At 35.4% G+C, this 19,208-nt stretch overlaps 1 protein-coding gene across 3 annotated transcripts in view; it reads right to left on the reverse strand.

Annotated features, from left to right (window-relative positions):
* SLF1 (SMC5-SMC6 complex localization factor 1) overlaps nt 1-19,208 on the reverse strand; it is an 83,819-nt gene that overhangs the window by 6,454 nt on the left and 58,157 nt on the right. For all 3 annotated transcript variants that reach the window (XM_025992894.2, XM_025992895.2, XM_072736783.1), the window contains 4 exons: nt 18,798-18,945; nt 2,641-2,786; nt 1,125-1,288; nt 214-347 (listed from right to left, as the gene is read on the reverse strand). In XM_025992894.2, coding sequence (XP_025848679.2) covers nt 214-347; nt 1,125-1,288; nt 2,641-2,786; nt 18,798-18,945 — 592 coding nt within the window. The remainder of the gene's footprint in view (nt 1-213; nt 348-1,124; nt 1,289-2,640; nt 2,787-18,797; nt 18,946-19,208) is intronic.

Here is a 19,208-nt window from a genome sequence, read left to right on the forward strand (position 1 = left end):
AAAAGAAGGGGAGGAATATTCTATTATACTGGGTATTAAACAATCACTTTCTTTGCACACATGACCATTCAAAAAATAATATGCTATCCAAGAAGGTATTTTCTGGACGTAGTCAAGTTCAAGGATTCATCGGGGCCAGTGTATACAATTTGCAAATACGGACAACAATCATGAGAAGTTCCTAGCATGAATTAATTTAGATACTTGGAATACCTTTTAGATTAGTCTTGTGAAAATTCATCTTTGTAACTAAAGAGGGGCAATTCTCCTTGGAACATGATAATTCTCCTTCTGACTTCTTTTTCAATCTTTTTAACGATGAGGAACATTTAGCAAGGTTCAGCTCTCTGAAAATAAAGTAAAAAAAAAAATGAAAGCTTGTTTTTCACCAAGGCATGGCAGTGTACATTACATAGTGAGTACTTTTAAAAATCTAGCCTCCTGTTCATTTAAACCCCCTTATTCATTCAAATCTTTACTGCTTGTTTTTATATTTATTTTGAATGTGCAGTAACAAATTTTTATGCATTCATTTTTATTAACCTCATACCCCCAACTGCCCACTGAAAAGTTTATGAATATGGAATGTCATGTAGAGGAAGAGACCAAGTAAACTACATTTGGCAAAGAGAAAACAGCAAAATGCTAAGATCCAAATGCAGGCTCCTGCTCCCCATTCTTATTTTCATATTCTGATCCAATTCTTCCTAAAAACATTTTAAGGTTTTATGAATTTTTTAGAGCATACTTTTAGAAAAGGTTTCGCATGTGGGGGAAGCTACTGTAACAATTCAGAGTATCTTACGTGCCTATGGATTTTGAAATCCAATCTTTAGTATATACAAATAATAATTTTAAAAACAGGCAAAAATAGTATTAAAGATTTTGAAAAAAGTTGCATTTTCTTTTGAAAAGCACTTGATCTTAATCCAAAGAAATATGTACCTTGAATTAAAGAAAGCAATGGTGTTGATCATATGTATGTATCTATACATCTCAAACTCACTTTTCAGTTTGAATTATATATTCAGACAACATTATAGGTAAGGATAAAGTTTAAGGAATTTGTCCGAAAAAGGGCTATATTAAAAAAAAAAAAAAGTTGCTATATAAGCATCACTTACGGTAACTCTGGCAGCCCTTCAACTTGTTTCTGTTTTGTACCATTTAGCATTAATAAGGCTCTCTGAGATTCAAGGCAAGGCCGCTGTCCTGTTTTCTTTGGTATCTGCATCTTTCCAGTCCCATGCACACCAGTCTTCCCCAGAGCTGGCAAATAGGAATATACCTGTTGCAAAATAATATTATATTGCTTTCTCAACTATAAAGACCTGGAAAGCAGTCAAAAGAAATTACCAAATTCATTTACCATTACGTTTAGTTATATGATCTTGGTTTTATCACTATGGCTGCTATCCTTTCTCATTTGAACATGCTAAAGAAAGCTTCTAGTTCTACGTCATTAACATGACAGACGCAAAACGAAAAATATCTTCTTGAAATAATTATTTTTTCAAATTCACTGTTGATACTCTTTTAACAAAGTTCTCATTTGGATTAGTCTAATGCCCAAGTTGTTATGGTTCATTTGCATATTTTAAATATTTATGGTTTATGTACAAACGGTATTTTGTCATTTCCATTTTGGTAATGCCTTCCTTTGACAGACAACAAGTCTGGAATAAGTGGAATAAGAAGAGCAAAAGTCGTTAAGGATAAGGATTACTGCAAAACAGTATTTGTCCAATCTGACCAATAAACTAGCATATTTCTTATTTGTTGAAGAAATACTGACGACAGTAGATATTAACTAAAGATAGCCAAGATAGGGTCGACTGGGTGACTGAGGTTCTGCCTTTGGCTCTGGGAGTGACCCCAGTAGGACTCCCCCGCAGGGAGCCTGCTCCTCCCTCTGCTTATGTCTGCCTCTCCCTGTGTCATACGTGAATAAATAAATAAAATCTTAAAAAAAAAGAAAGAAAAAACCAAGACAAAACTGGAAAACCTTGAATCAAATGCAGCTTATATAGGTGTATATATAAAATAAAAAGGAACAACCTTTGGCATCATTGACAAATTTTGCTTTTTTAAATACTACACAAAATTCTTTTGGATCGAGGTTTTTCCAAAATAATTATCTTATGCGCTGGAACAAATGATAAAGAAACAAAGGTTTTTGTATTATTTTTCTGTCATCAACCTTTAATTACTCTCAAGTAATTAAAATTTCTATCACTCATCACACTTCATTTTTGAGGCTGAAAAATACCCACTCTTAAATAGATTTGAAAGTTTACATAGATTTAAGTAAATTTGAAAGATTTAAGATTAACAAGTTCCGTCCAACTATTAGAAATAACAAAAGACAATTTAAAATGGAACTTATAAAAAAAATAAAATGGAATTTATGAACTTACTTCTTGGCAGTTAGAAGAACTAGGACAGGGGATCCCTGGGTGGCGCAGCAGTTTGGTGCCTGCCTTTGGCCCAGGGCGCGATCCTGGAGACCTGGGATCAAATCCCAAGTCGGGCTCCCAGTGCATGGAGCCTGCCTCTCTCTCTCTCTCCCTCTATCTATCATAAATAAATAAAAATTAAAAAAAAAAAAAAAAAGGAAGAACTAGGACAGAGTGGTCTTACCATTTTCTGAAGAGAGAGTGGCTCAGAAGAAATACTGATGGAACTCTGTAAACACAACTTTTTAAAGACGGCCTCTGCAACAAACATTTGAAGCCAGGAGGAGGAAAAGGAACAAATGAAAATCTCTAATTCCTGTGAAGTAAAGTCTGTACAAAACAAGAGAAGTAAGTCTAGTTATTGCTATACCCTATAAAAGTTCTGTCTATAGAACATTTTCTGCATGGGTTTTTATTCATTCTAATGATGATTCCTATACCAGAGTAAGAGTTATCCATATAATTTTAAACCACAAAAACCAAATACTACTCCTTGCCTTTCAAGAAATTTTTTTTATGGCATATATTCTCATATTTGAAACTATCATTACTTTTTATTATTTTAAATAAAGATCTTGAAATTAGGTATATACACAGATGAATAGTGAGATGATATATAAATAGATAGGTATGGGGTTTTATCACTATCTTTTCTGATTAATGTTAAGGATCTTTTCCTATATGAGGGTTGTGCCTTTGGCAAACCAGTACCTGTTTTTTTTTTTTAATGGACATGAATGTTATTTAATTTGAGCTGACAGGAAGAAAGACATTAGACCCCTTCCCTTGACAACATCCATGAATCCTATCACTCCAGAGAAATAAATGTAAAGAAAAGGAAAATGTAAGACAAGAGAACATACAAGGACTTCCTTAGAAGTTTGCACCCACTCCATTATAGGATATGGGGGGAGGGAACTATAATTTTAAATGAGGAACCAAAAAAAACACCAACAGCCTCCAATCTCTACTTCCAAAAACCTCATTTTCCAACAATATGGAATTGCAAAAATATACAAAAGAACTGAAAGTAATGAAAACAACTATTTCCCATGTAAAATAATCTATTTGATGTTATGAATTCTCCATTGATACTCTGCATAAGTAACAGGATGGATGATAATGTGGAATATAAAGAATAAGAACAATTTAGGAGCTAAAATTAAAACAGGAGAAAAAAGTTGTATTATACAATACAGCAGATTTACTACTGTAGGGGAGAAAAAATTTTTCACTTAGCCTTCTAAGTTCTTTTGGCTGGTCTGCTAATTAAATTAAGACAGATTAATGGGAGAAAAATTTGATTATTTTCATATGGGAGCTTCATAGAGGTGAGAGGTTCAAGATAGGTAATTGAGGCTTATAAGCCATACTGAGTTAAGGAGAATGGGGGTGGGGTCTGGGGCTTCAAAGGAAAGAAAGACATTTATTTATTTATTTATTTATTTATTTATTTATTTTAAATATTTTACTTATTTATTCATGACAGAGAGAGAGAGAGAGAGAGGCAGGCAGAGACACAGGCAGAGGTAGAAGCAGACTCCATGCAGGGAACCTGACGTGGGACTCAATCCCAGAACTCCAGGACCATGCCCTGGGCTGAAGGCAGACGCTAAACTGCTGAGACACCCAGGGATTCCCAGGAAGACAATTTTTAGAAAGATGGGAAAAGCAAATGTTTGGTAAACAAATATGACATGCAGTGAAGAGACAATGGAACACAGAGAGGAACCTAAACAAACAAGCTTTGCCAAACTTGCCCTAGTTTATATCTTATATGCTTTGTAGTTATCCCTGGTGATAGCTCTTTCTGGACCAGTCCCTATATCTAAATTCTTTTAGGCAGTTAAGGGAGTAATGAAAAGTTCTTCCTGAGTCTCTTGATTCTTGATTGGCTTCAGCTCAAACTAACCCACATACCAAAGTGGCAGATTCTAGGGTAGCATATTCTGTTCCCCTTTAGTTCTACCTCACATTCTAAAAGTTGAGTTGGTAGACTGCACCATCCCACTGACCCAGTATCTTAGCCCTGAGAAGTGATCAGTTTAATTAGAAAAGTTGTGACTCATTTCAGGAGGGAGGGATGATGGTGGGCTCCCAAATAAGGTCTACACTGTACAAAATATCAGGAATTTACTGTTATTTGTATGGAAGCAAAAGAATAGCAAATATTAAGAGCTGCGGTAGAGTATAATCTAAATCACTAAGTTGTGAAGGCAGTCAGTCAAGATTTCTAGATGCCTGACTCAAAACATCTTCAGATGTAATGAGGGCAGGCAGTAGCAAACTGAAAGATTTTCATGGTTTGCAGTTTCAGGGTCTTTGGTGAGTTTTCTGAGTGGCCACACAGCAATAAGCATGAAAACTGTCCATGCATGAGCTGCTGTGATCGTTTCTCTAAAGTTTATATCAAGTTGTCTAGCTTTTGCCTCCACAGCTTCAAGAAAAGTGCAGTTTCAGTTCTCAAAGTTTCCAAGTCAGAGAGGTGGGAGAAAATTTAGAAAGGTCAGTTTGGACAGTTACAGCCAAATACTGGAGGGACCTAGATGAATTTAGGATCTAGTCCAGTTTACGGGCAAAAAACAAGACCTCAAAGACAACAGCTGCAACAGAATTTGATATCCATAAACATGTATTACTAAAACAATTTTTCTCTCTACAGTCACCTCCATTTAATCAACTATAACCACAATAAGACTATGTCATTCGAAAATCAAGTCTTGTTTTAGTAAATGTGGCCTGATTATTTACGTAAGTGCAGCCAGAATAGTTAATGACCATACAGGCTCTTCGAGATTTGCTTTTTTGGAACTTTTCATAAGGAATCTCTGATTGAACTTTCATTATTATTATTATTTTTTGCATTTTGTTTATCTTTCTTTATAATCTCTACACCCAACGTGGGGCCTGAACTCATGACCTGAGATCAAGAGTTGCATAATCTTCCAAGTGAGCCAGACAGGCACATCTCAGATTGAACTTTTAGAAGATTTTAAGACTAGGAAGCCAAGCCAAGGTCCTGCCATCAGGCTTTATACCTATACATGTTATTGATGTGGGTAAATTCTTCTTTCCTCGAGGTCTCTAAAACATCCAGGTTTCTGAGCCTGCCAGGAAGTGACCTTGTTTACCTGGTAAGGCTGCTGGGAACCCTGAAAGCAAGGTACCAGGCTGTTTTTCCAAGGGGATTTAATGGCTCCATGAAATCAGGCTTAGTTCCTTAAAGCTGTCTGGTCATATCTGATTCTATGCACATTCTCAAATATGACATTCCAGCCAAAGTTTTGGCAACACAACCAATGATTCCAATTGTGTCCTGTTAAAGGAGAACAGTTTCTTATTCAACTTATGCAAATAACTACACTGTCATGAAAATAAGAATAATAAGAAGCTTCTCACTTCCAGAGAGATCAGGTAGGGAGAAAAAGTATGAGTCTCATCTTTGTTTACAAAGGTGTACTTCACCCACTTGTAAAGTTTCCTTGAAAGTGAAAAATGTAACATTAAAGACCCAGCAATGTTTCAAACAAAAACTCATAAAAATCATAATCGGTCTCATTAGTTTATTCAGTCCCATAAAATTCATTCTTGATCTTAAGTTTGCAGTTTTATGAAGCCATGTTTCTCCATCAGAGCTCTGCAAATCCATATCCAGGTAAATGTTAAAATCTTAAAATGATCAGAAACATATTCTAGAGTATTTGTCACAGTCCTTTCCATGAATTTGAAGTATGAAATGTATTCATAAAGGCAACAGAGTAGAATAAATCTCTATAAATAACAGACTTAAAAATGGCTGTGCTTAAGGGTCTGCTAAGAGTTCATTACAATGTAATTAACAAGAAAATTCAGTCATTTCTATGGCACACATCTTAAGACAATAGCTAGAATTACAAGTGATAACATTATACCAGGACATATCAGATTTCTGGGAATTTTCTATTATTTTTGGAACACTTCATTCATTACACCTATACAAATACAACATAAAGAAGCCTTAAGTATTACTTCTTATTTGACAGTGTTTCCCATATGATTTAAACCTAATTAGTTTAGAATCACTCATATGACAAGGAGAGAGAACATTCTTTTACAATATTCCAGACATCTGCAAAATCCCAAATTTAATTAAAAGTCAAAAAAGAGTTCATTTAGAATTTAATTTTGGGAAGTTTGTCAAGAATATCAAAAGATTTTACAACCCTTGGTCAAACAGGATCATAAGCCACTGTGAAACAATTTAACAAAAGTGACAAAGACTGCACTCAAATATAGAAATTTAGTTGGGAAAAAAACAAAACAAAATCTTCGCTCTTTTAATAGAGAAGCCTGTTTTCTTAGGTAATCAAAGACTTGACAAAGACAACAAAGGAAATTATTTTGATAACACAGAGAATCTTTGTTTTCTAGGCTGATTATTTAAAAGGTGAAGAAATACCTTTTTTTACATTATCAAAAGCAAACACATCTTCTAAGAAAACTTTAGCAGATGAAAAAATACTTTTTGTTTTACTTAAACATGAGTACATTACTGATATCAAAGGTTATTCTTTAAAAAAATATAATAAACTCATTTAATTCTAGCCAACTTGACCACACAAGGTAAAATTCTCTTTCACATTATCAAACAATCAAGACTAAATTATTTATTTCTCCCTTATCAAAAACACATCTCCATACCTTGTACCTTTTCTTAGCCAAAAACTCAAATTTTGGCTTGCATGTGCAGTTATTTTTCCTATTATTTCCAGTAGTCTTAATTACATACATTAATTAAAATTCTTAACCCTTAGAAAATTTAATTTCCAGTGAAAATTAAAAAGTAGACAATTGTGCTATTACCAGTAAATTTTGAATATATTCTACAATCTCCAAAGTGTATTGTTCCTCATACTAAACTTACAAAAGTGACAAAAGACAAGTTTACCAACACACCAAGTATCTTTAGTTCCTCTGTAAAAGGAAACCAGAAGTAGATAAACCTTTATATAGTAATGTACTTTATCAATTTAGAAATGATCTAGGTATTTAATGAATTTCCATCATTTAACTTGATTGAGGAAAAACTCTGTAGGGTTTAAGAAGTTAAGAAAGAGATTTGGAAAGCTATTTAAGTACATATGCCATAAAACATAATTATGTAGAAAAAAACTCACCTAAAAACTCTATCCTACTTACATCTACCTAAAGCACTTAATCTCAACAATTATATTTAGATTACCTATGAAAACCGTCATAAGACATTAGACAAAGTCCATTTATATGGACTGTGCTTTTAAGCCAATTAAGTAGACTTCTTTTAAAATTTTAGCAATACTATCCGGAGATAGAACAATGTTATACATCTGCCACATACACACACACACACACACACACACACACACACACACACACACACCTGCAAACACCCTTAACAGTTTATGTTTTAAAATTTTAGCCAGGAGATGGGTATAATGTAAAACTCGCTAGTTTATAAAAGAGCAGTTAGATCCAAATTTTGTTTTGACAAGTGGAATAAGTTCACCTGCTCAGATGGCTAAAGCTCTTCAGTATTTATGGAAATGACATTTAAGATTTTTTTATTAGCTTTATTTCCAAACAGTTCCTTTGTGGACTACTTCTGATAAAAACAAAAACACAAAAAAACAAAAAACTTCTCCCAAAAGTTTGCATTTCAAAGAATGGCTCTTGGGTCTTAGAATATATGGGTGTAGAAAATTTACATCAGAGAAGCAAGTATCCAAGTTTTCTCCAAAGATGGAGCTTTTGGGGCATATTTGCCTATTAGCAGAGATGTAGGGTGGTTGCTATTTAAATTTTTCTTTTTCTATTTTCAATGTCCCAATCTCTTATAATACCTACAAGTATTTTAAGACTTATATAGAAGATCTGGGGATGGTAATTGTTTCTAGGGCTTCATTTCTGGTTTGGCAAAGACCTGTAAGATAAGGACTTATATGATGGAAAAGATTTCCAACTAAGATAGAAACCTAAAGATTTCTAGATCTACAAATTCAGGGTTTAGTGCAATACACGTCTGTAAAGCTTCTGTAACGCATTTTAAAACGTAAAGGGCTTCTTTCTGATTGCACAATTCAACCTTCCACCAATTCATCTTAGGAGAAAAAGTCTCTATTATTGCTTCTATGAGACCCTGAACATCAGCCTTCAGGCCATCTGCTGATCTTTTGTAGGAGGGTCTAAGAGATACTCTGGTCATCTGTCTCCTCAGAGAGGTATATTTTTCATCAAAGATCCACCTGGCTTGTCAGTTAACTACAGTACAACTATGGAAGGAGAAAACACCCTTTTGCAGCTAATCAAGGTCCTCTGTAGTGGGGTTGTAAATGGCCACTCATCTTTCTGCTCTCTAAATTTGTAAGTCTTCTGAAAGTAGACATAAGAGGGCTTTATCACGTAAAAGATTTGCTGGTGTTCATGGGTTACGAATTCTTTGCAGTAGGGGTCCAGTACATATCTTCAAGGGACACTGTATAGGAAGGCTAGAAGCTGGCAGGGCCTGATTACAGAGCCCTGTGAAGTAGGAGGAACTTTAAGAAATAGCCAAGGGAATCCCACTGCCCATCACAGGCACTTCTATTTAAATTTACTTCCTTGCCTTCAGCATTTACACTAGTAACCAAAACACTCTAGGCTTACAGATCAGGCTGGAAAGCTCTAGGTCAATCTTTAGGAAAAGATTTTTAGGAAAAGGAAAGTTAATACAGGTAGCTGGGTGTTTAAGGAATTTGGGGGGAACCCAGGAATTTGGGGAGTTAAGGGAATTTGCTGAGGAAATGGGGCTGAAATTTAAGATGGGAAATTTATATGGGATGTGCACTATTTACATGGGATGTGCACTGTACGATCTATTGTCCTGCCATTGACAAGAGGGATCTTATACTCAAACCAGTAAGTCTTTTTGTGGAAAGACCCAGAGGAAACTTTCTATACTTAGAATCCATCTTCACCATGGACACAAGAGACATCCCTGTTACAAGTGGGTACAGAAGATGCAGCTGCTGTGATCCAAGATCACTCAGAGAGTCTACAAAGGTTGTTACAGTAAAAATGGTATAGTGAAAATAGTGTCTCTGGTCACAGACATGCTAATCTGTCACAATGGGCAGACACTACTGGAATGGGACTTTTCTAGCAGTAACAAAACAACAAAGGTTGAGATGACTAAAGCCCCTTATGGACTGGACCTCTCATGACAAACTCCCCTCACAGCTTGCACAGTCAGACAAAGAGAGTGCTGCTTATGACCTCATGTCTCAGAACCCCAGTCTATTCAACTGGCCACCAAGATGCATGCTGGTATGCACACCTACCAGCTGGCAGAAACGATGGGAGAATATTCTCACTGGTCACAAAGCCAAGCTCTCAAGACACAGAATAAGACAAAAGGAAAACTTCATCTAGTTTTTCTCAGTTATACACTAACTGAGCCTTGGGTCTCTCAGAGCCAGAGATTACTTAATAGGGATGTGCGGCTCAGTTGGGGATTGCAAGGTTTTGTTTTGTTTTTACAAAGTATCTCATTGCATAGAAATTGTCTTGAGATTGGTGCATGACTTAGTGTCAATCCAACCTGTTCTGGGACCAACTTATCCTAACATAGGAGTCACTGAATTAGGTAGTGAGCAGTAGCCTAATAGTCTAATTGTAGTCTAATAGTCTTTAAATGCTTGACCCATCCCCACCAAATCTGCAGGTTTGGCTTCCAAAAGCCTTTACCTTATGTGCATGTTAACCCACAACAAAGTTTGTCTAAAACAGACACCTATTTGATGAGAACCATGAACTCACCAGTCTGTGAAGCCAGCGGCTCAAAACAGCAGGTTTAGAGGGCTTATGCCTGTGTTATACCCTATGGTTTTCCTACTTACAGCAACACAACAGAGAGACAAAGAAAAAGTGACCATCTCTGGGAGGAAAATGATCAGTAAAAACCAAGACTACTCATAACAGACCGTTAACAGAGTCACTATATGCGAAGAACTAGTTTCACAAATATTTTCTCCTGCTAATATAAATTTAGAAAAAGAAAAAGAGAACTCCAACATTCTTGCTTCCACTGGATCCTGTAGGCAGAGATCTGGGACACTGACATGGTAAGAATGATCTTCTGCTGGCTTTCTGTCAATGGTCCCAGGATCTCTCAGACAGAGGAGCCACAGAGAGAGCAGTAAAATTACTCTCTGTGATCAACTGTAGGGGAGGAAAAATTTTCCGTTAACCCTTCTAGATTCTGTTGGCTGGTCTATTAATTAAATTGACATGAGAAAGATTAACAGGAGAAAAACAAGTTAAATTCCTTGCATATAGGAGCCTCAGAAAAGGTTCAAAGACACTGAAGCGGTTGAGGCTCAACTGAGGCTTTTATGGTATCCTGAGCTAAGGAAACTGAGTAGTGAGTGGAGATTCAAAGATAAAGAAGCCATGTCACAGGAAGATGGGAAAAGCAAATGTTTGGTAAACAAATGTTTGTCATGCTATGCAAAAACAATGAGACACATAGAGAAATCTCAACAAATAGGCACTGCCAAGCTAGTCCCGGTTTACTACTCCTAGCCTATACTCTTTGTATAGAAGGCCTGGTCCAGGAAGGAGTTACTTAAATTCTATAGGAAGTTAAGGTAAAAAGCTCTTCCCTAAAGCCTGTTGGTCCTCAACTGTCTTTAGCTCAAAATAATCCACACGGATTCAATCCACATGCACCAATAATCTAAGGTGGCACATTTTGTTTCCCTTCACTACTAACACTGGAAAAATAACTAGAAAAAATCAGCAAAATTAGCAAAACAAACATAACGTGTTAAATGCATTTTAAAAATTGAACAGAATGATAAACTAAGTATTAATATAAAGTATAAAACTTGACCTCTGTACTCAGGGGCTGAATTTCTTTAGGGTGAAAAGATTCCAGGCAACCAATTAAAGTCCTTTCTTGCTCAGATGTCTTACCAAAAAGCTAAGCGATGGTATTCCTGCAGTTCTTAACTGATTTGTTCAGTTAGGGGAGGGTGGTAAAGGGGGGATGGGGAGTGATAAAGAATGACTAAGTGGTTAGAGAATTTTCCCCCAGGGAACATTTGGCAATATTTGGTTGTCACAACTACAGTGGGAAGCATTATTGGCATCCAGTGGTCAAAAGCCACAGATACTAACTACTTAACGCCCTACAATTCACAGTTCACAGTTCACGGAGACAGTCCCCAACAACAAAGAATTATTCAGCCCAAAATATAAAAAGTGCCCAGGCTAAGCTAGAAACTCTGCCTTGCTAAAAGACCTGAAGTTCTTGCCCTGAGGCACATTTTGCTATATAGGCAAATGGCTACACAAAGATGTTAAGTAGATCCACCTAGCCCCATACATACAGGAGGCTGATGAATTAAAAACCTTTCCAAAATGGCCTCAACTGCGATGCAATTTATAACAACTAGAATATAGGAGTTATTTACAACCTTTTGTTACAACTGACTACTCACAACCTATAGACTGTAAGTATTATTGAAACTGTGCAAGCAGTAAACTGAAGAATGATCATAAGATTTTAATCAACATTATATTTTATAAATTTAAGGTGTACAGCCTGTCACTTTGATACATTTATATATTGTAACGTGATTACCACTGAAGTAATACTATATAGCATCATTATACTACTGTAACAATGATCCTCTAAACATATGGCCCACAGATAAACATCTGATGGGTCTCCTAAGGTTTTACTAGACTGTAGTAAATCACCTTTATTTAAAACCAGCTAGTCCCTCAATATCCTACCAACCTTGCTTCCAAATTCCTTAGAGACTTACACCTCGCCCCCCCAACTTAAAAGTATATGATCAGTTACTTCTCACAATCCCAGGGCAGCTTTTTCTGCCCACAGGTACTGACCCTGTGCTTTAATAAAACTACCTTTTTTTGCACCAAAGAGGTCTCAAGAATTCTTTCTTGATTGTTTGGTCCAGGACCCCAATGTTAGATCACATCAATTTTACTGGGTTTTATGGTTTTTACAGATTTGATTTTTTAAGATTCCACAAGTAATACCATATAGTACTTGTCTTTCTCTGTGTGACTTCTCGCTTAATGTAATGCACTCAAGGTCCAGCCATGTTGCTTTGAATGGCAGGGTATCCTTTATCATGGCTAAATAATACTCCACAGTATATATATGTACACCACATCTTTTTCATCCATTCATCTAATCATGGGTATTTGCGTTCTTCCCTATCTTGGCTGTTGTGAATAACGCTATGACAAACATGGGCATGCGTAACCTCATCGAAATCCTGTTTTCATTTTCTTTAGGTATGAACCCAAAGACGCTGCTGAATTGTGTAGTAGATCAGTTTTAATTTGAAGAACCTCCATATTATTGTCCATGATATTGGGATTACTCTACACTCCCACTAACAGTATATAAAGGTTTCCTTTTTTTTTTTTTTTTTTAAACACGTTCTTGGCAGCACTTGTCTTCTTGATGATGATGATATCCATTCTAACTGGCGTAAGGTGCTATCTCAATTTTGATTTGATTTGCATCTCTTGATTAGTGATACCGAGCATCTTTTCACACATCTGTTGGCCATTTTTAGGTCTTTTCTGGAAAAATGTCTCTTTAGTTCTTCTGCCCAAATTTTAATAGATTGCTTGTCTGCCATTAAAGGTTTTGTTAGTTCCTTATATATTTTGAATATTAACCCCTCATCTGATAACATGGTTTGCAAAACATTTTTCTATTCTGAAAGAATTCTTTCGAATATTAAATCTCTAGTTACAGATTTTAAAAAAAAGCTTATCATCACAGGATTTACTACAACCAATTGATCTCTTAACGTATCACTTCTAAGCAGAGGCAAAAACAAAGCAGAAATAACTGCACTGTACAGTTCAAAAGAGATGATCCAAATTTTATTCATCCAGAAAGTGCACTGGATAGCTTTGAAAAAGATAAAAAACACTAACTAGAAGAGATCTTCACATGATTAGTAACACATTTAAAGGGAATGATAAATAAAGACATGAACAACAGAACACAAGAAACTAAGCCACTGGACCGTAAGACTTTTAAGGGCAAGATCATTTTTGTGTCCCTCACAGGTTATAGGTCACACTGACTTACAGAGAACAAACAGTATTTGAAAGATAAATGAGTGTGAATGAATGACTGGTAGATAGCAGTAACTCTAGAGCACTAAGCCTAGATCATCTTTTTCAAAAAGTTTATCACGTCATGCCACTCTCTTATTAAATAAAATAGCTTCAGACTCTTCAACATGGCTTTGATCTCCACTTTCTTTGCCTTTATTCACTCTTCTTGCATCTTGTCAGCAGCCAGCTACCATGCTTCTCCCTCTGCCTGTGTCTCTGCCTCTCTGTGTGTCATAAATAAATAAATAAATAAATAAATAAATAAATAAATAAAATCTTTAAAAAAAATTTCAAACAGGCTTCACTTCTTCCTATCTCGGTTTTAGTATAAATGTTGTATTTATTTTCTAATGGGAGACAATTCCCTGATTCCGTAAAACCCCTACTTATCCTTTAGGTACTGCTTTCCATGAATATCTGATGTGAGGGGTAAGTTCACTTCTCTCAACAGCTAGTTTTTCTTATTTGAAGCACTTAGCATTTTTAAATGATGTATTTATATTAATCTAATTGTAGTCTGTTTCTTTCACCAAAAGCTCCAAAAAATTAAGGACCATGTTTTGTTTCCACCCTCCACTATACATGGCATTTAGATCAATGCATGGTAGAGTGGCAATAAAAAACTGATGAATATGTGAAGAGAATGGAAACATTTTGATGAGATACTTAGTAAAATTATGAAAATATATTGATGGAAGAGGTCTAAAGCATGCAGAGGGATTAAAGATTTAAAAAACAAAAGTGAATAAAGGTTTGGAAAAACTATCAGGAAAAAATAAAGATGTAGCCTGAGAAGGGCAAAGGAAGTTTTATTAAGGTTCTCTGAAGATATCAAAAAAACAATAGATTGTGATGAGATATTTTCTTCCCACTAAAAACAGGAGAAATTTAAGTTAGAAATTAGGAAACATTGTCTTGCTGTCTATCTTTATAAATAAAGTTTCACTGGAACACAGCCATGTCCATTTATGTATTGTGTATGGCTGCTCTTCCTACAAATGCAGAGCTGAGTTGCTGGGACAGACTGTGAGCCTGTAGAGCCAACAATACTTACTATGTGGTACCACAAACACACAAAAATTTGCCAACCCCTACTTCAAGCCAATTTACCAGGAATTTCAATTAGGCATAAAAAAAAAAAGAACCTCAAACCCTTTTAGATTGCTTGATCTTAAAATATAGGAAGAGAGGTAAGAAAACTTTCTGTTCAAAGTGTTCAGAAATAAGAGGATGACATTTCTGTTGGTTGATGGACAGGAGATCTGACAGAAAGGAGAAAGGATTTTACTTACCTACTGAAATATCTTCTTTAATTTTCTACAAAACAAAAACTAACAACAGTTTTACTAAACTAAAATTAATAGATCTGAGTAGTATCACAATATGAATTTTGTATTTTTGCACTAAGAAAAAACAAAAATGTACTGTTGGCCAAAAACGAGAAAGATGGACCTTCAACTGGATGTCATATAACAGCCAAGCTACAACATCTTTACTAGTTACTTAGGAAAAGCAAAAGATACTAAGTGAGCTAAAGAATAGTGCAAAGAAGGGTGCCTGGATGGCTCAGTGCGTTAAGTTACCAACTCTTGATTTCAGCTCAGGTCCTCATCTCATGGTTGTAGGATTGAGCCCCATGTTGGGCCACCCACCTAGGGGCAGAGTCTGTTTGAGACTCTCTTTCCCTCTCTGTCTGCCTCTCCCCTTCTTCTCGCTGTCTCTCTTAAATAAATAATAAATCTAAAAGAAAAAAACAACTGAAAGAAAAAAAGGGGAGAGATGGAATGGGGGGGGGAGGTTATCTACAGAGAAAAAGAAATGGTTCTTCATCAAAGTATCAACATACTGACAAAAAGGACAATATTAGAACACCTTGTCCATTTGACAAATAAAAGTATTATTCTACAAAGTCCATAATAAACACTTTAATCCTGCATAATAGCTGTAGAAAAGCTACTGATCCCTTAAATATAAACTTCACCTAATTTGTTTCTTGACAAAGGTAAAAAAAATCAAGACATACTAACAAAAAAACTATGAAGATAGGAACTCGAACCACTTTAGAAATAAATTTTTTTTAAAATTGAAGTTCAATTTGCCAACATACAGTGTAACACCCAGTGCTCATCCCATCAAGTGCCCTCAAGTGCCCATCACCCAGTTACTCCAAACCCTTGTCCACCTCCCCCTTCCACTACCCTTTGTTCATTACCCAGGGTTAGGAGTCTCTCATGTTTTGTCACCCTCTCTAATTTTTCCCACTCATTTCCCCTCCTTTCCCTTATAATCCTTTTCACTATTTTTTACATTCCACATATGAGTGAAACCATAAGGTGACTGTCCTTCTCCGACTGACTCACTTCACTCAGCATAATACCCCCCAGTTCTATCCATGTCAAAGCAAATGGTGGGTAATTGTCCTTTGTTATGGTTGAGTAATATTCCATTGTATATATAGACTACATCTTCTTTATCCATTCATCTGTTGCAGGACATCGTGGCTCCTTCCAGAGTTTGGCTGTTGTGGACACTGCTGCTATAAACATTGGGGCACAGATGTCCTGGAATTTTACTACATCAGTATCTTTGGGGCAAGTAATTCAATTGCTTGGTCATAGGATAGCTCTTTTTTTTTTTTAAGATTTTATTTGTATATTCATGAGAGACACAGAGAGAGAGAGAGAGGCAGAGATACATGCAGAGGGAGTAGCAGCCTCCATACAGGGAGCCTGATGCAGGACTCGATCCTGGGACTACAGGATCATGCCCTGGGCCAAAGGCAGGCGCTAAACGACTGAGCCACCCAGCGATCCCAGGGTAGCTCTATTTTTAACTTCTTGAGGAACCTCCACACTGTTTTCCAGAGTGGCTGTACCAGTTTGCATTCCCACCAATAGTGCAAGAGGGTTCCCTCTTCTCCACATTCTCTCCAACATTTGTTGTTTCCTATCTTGTTAATTTTCACCCTTCTCACTGGTGAGAGGTGGTATCTCATTGTGGTTTTGATTTGTATTTCCCTGATGGCAAGTGATGAAGAATATTTTCTCATTTGCTTGTTGGTCATGTGTATGTCTTCTTTGGTGAAATTTCTGTTCATGTCTTTTGCCCATTTCATGATTGGATTGTTTGTTTTTTGGGTGTTGAGTTTAATAAGTTCTTTATAGATCTTGGATACTAACCCTTTATCTTATATGTCATTTGCAAGGTGGATAACAGTACCTTTCTTTAATAATGGGAAATTCAGAATACAAGAGAAGCAACCATTGAAGCTGATGTTTCATATACAGTGAAAACCTATTAGTACAGGCTCTTATTTTCTACGTTTGGCTAAACAATAAGATAAATTGTATTTCCCAAAGGCAACCAACACATACCAGAAACAACACATATAACTATACTGACTCTAAAGTCATTAAAGTCTCTAAAGCCACTGCTAATCCTGTCTTGGGTCCCCTAACTCAAAGAAGTTTCATTATGGGATAAAAACAGGGGGATCCTTTCAGCTGAATGTTTAATTCTGATGCTAGCAAATGATGACAGAAATTTGCTTTTTCTAAAACAACAAAAGAACTACCTAGTATGAATGGTGTGAAAGAAATAATGAAAGATTCTAAAGGAAAATTGAATTTGAGCTAAGAAATGTTAAAGAGTCATCCAACAAAGGACAGCTACTCCACAAAAGGAACAGTAATCACCCCTCAGCTCAATGAGAAAAAAAAAAAAAAGTTAAAATGCTTTAGATAAAAATCTTCTAACTTCAGTAGTATAAAAAGAGATCTCTTTGCCGAGGGCATCATCGAATAAATCCTGAACCCAGTTTTAATCCTGGATTCCTATTCTAGAATCTCTCTTTAAAGTATTAAAGTGATTGACAGTATATTCAAGAACTTTTTCTTTTACATAAAACCTAATGCACTGAAACACATGTGTAACAAAAAGGAGTATTTGGCAGTCTAAAATTTTTAAAGAATATAAAAATGAACTTTTTTATTGGAGGGCCACAAAAAACTCACTTGTTTTAAACAATATGTTCACTTTAGGAAGTTAGGGTACAAAAGAGAAAGAGAAAAAGATTCAAAATTCTCTAAACTGACTTTAAAGTTCAGGAATGTACCTCAGTTCTTTTGGAAGCCTCCTTCACTCTGGAAACCAAGAGTTCAGTAGAACCTTTTATATAAGGTGAGCATGTGAAAATGAGTTCTGTTATCACATCGCTTAAGTGATATTCCTCATCCCACTTATTTTAGAGAAAAATTTAAAATCAGAATAGATGATGGGGGAAAAAGAAAGAGTGAGAAAATTTTATGTAAGTTATTTCTTTTTGCTTCATTCATGTTCATTTGCTAGATCACCAGACTCAGTGGGAAAGAATCAGTAGCAGCTTTTTATAAGAAGAAAAATTATACAGCAACAGGTATACAGGGCAAGTGTTTTAAGTAGCGATATAACCCAAAGTAATGCAAGTGGCTTTATAACATAGTATTCTGAGTCAATGAATTTCATTTTAAGTATTTATGCAGGAAGAGACCTGAGAACTGTTCATATAGCACATATAATAAGATAATGCTTTCTACTTAACTTGAACCATTAGAAATATTAAAGGGACTAAAAATAGTTACCATGTAAAATCCCAAAACACCATACATAAAAATCCCTATTTCTTCAATGAAAAGAGAATAAAATTAAAATGATTTAAATTTGTCTAGTTAATGGAAAAAAAAACAAAACAAAATAGACATATGTTTACTTGCACAGGGTAGTTTACTTATAATTTTTAGTTATATGATTAAGGAAAACAATAATATTATATGTATATATACAATAATTTATTTCCAGGTACAATTTTCTATACTTTAACATTCAAATTTTATGAAATCATCAAAATAATATTTTGAATAATAAATGATGTGTATGGGGGGGTGAAGGCTCATGTAACAGAGGAAAACAAGAATACAAATGACATGAGTTCGACTATGTAAAAATACTTAGAAATTACTAAAAGAAAAAGATGAAAAAGTTAAGTGTGTCTGTGTGTATATATATACCTACACATTTGAGTGTATATGGAATTTTTTTTCAAACGTTTCATACGGATATATGTTAAATATTACAGACTGCTTAAAGGAAAATCACACAATAGGTCTAAGAGAAACATAATACAGATACACTTACCATCACACGAAAGGGAAACATAACTTCCCAAGTCATCAGACATATGTCGCATCACATTTTTACCCTTCTTAAGACCAAGGAAGATCCAATAATCTATTGCTGCTCCAAGAATTCCAGTGAGTAAATAAGCTAATTCATGTTTGAAGACCTAATATTATGATGGGAAAAATATTAGTGAAACATATTAAAATATGTATTTCTTTATCAGTGTTTATTTTGAATACTTGTGAGGCAAAACTTAGCTATTTAAAAATACAGGGTATGTTCATACTAAAAAGTATTCCTGAAACCCTGGCAAGCTCTCTTCATTCTCTGCTTCTCTTTCTTCTCCTTCCTCCTCCTATCCATATCTACATCCTTATAGACACAAGACATAAACAGTTTATAAAACAAAATCTCCAGGACTTATAT

The sequence above is a fragment of the Vulpes vulpes genome, chromosome 14, assembly GCF_048418805.1.
Source record: "Vulpes vulpes isolate BD-2025 chromosome 14, VulVul3, whole genome shotgun sequence".
Taxonomy (NCBI): domain Eukaryota; kingdom Metazoa; phylum Chordata; class Mammalia; order Carnivora; family Canidae; genus Vulpes; species Vulpes vulpes.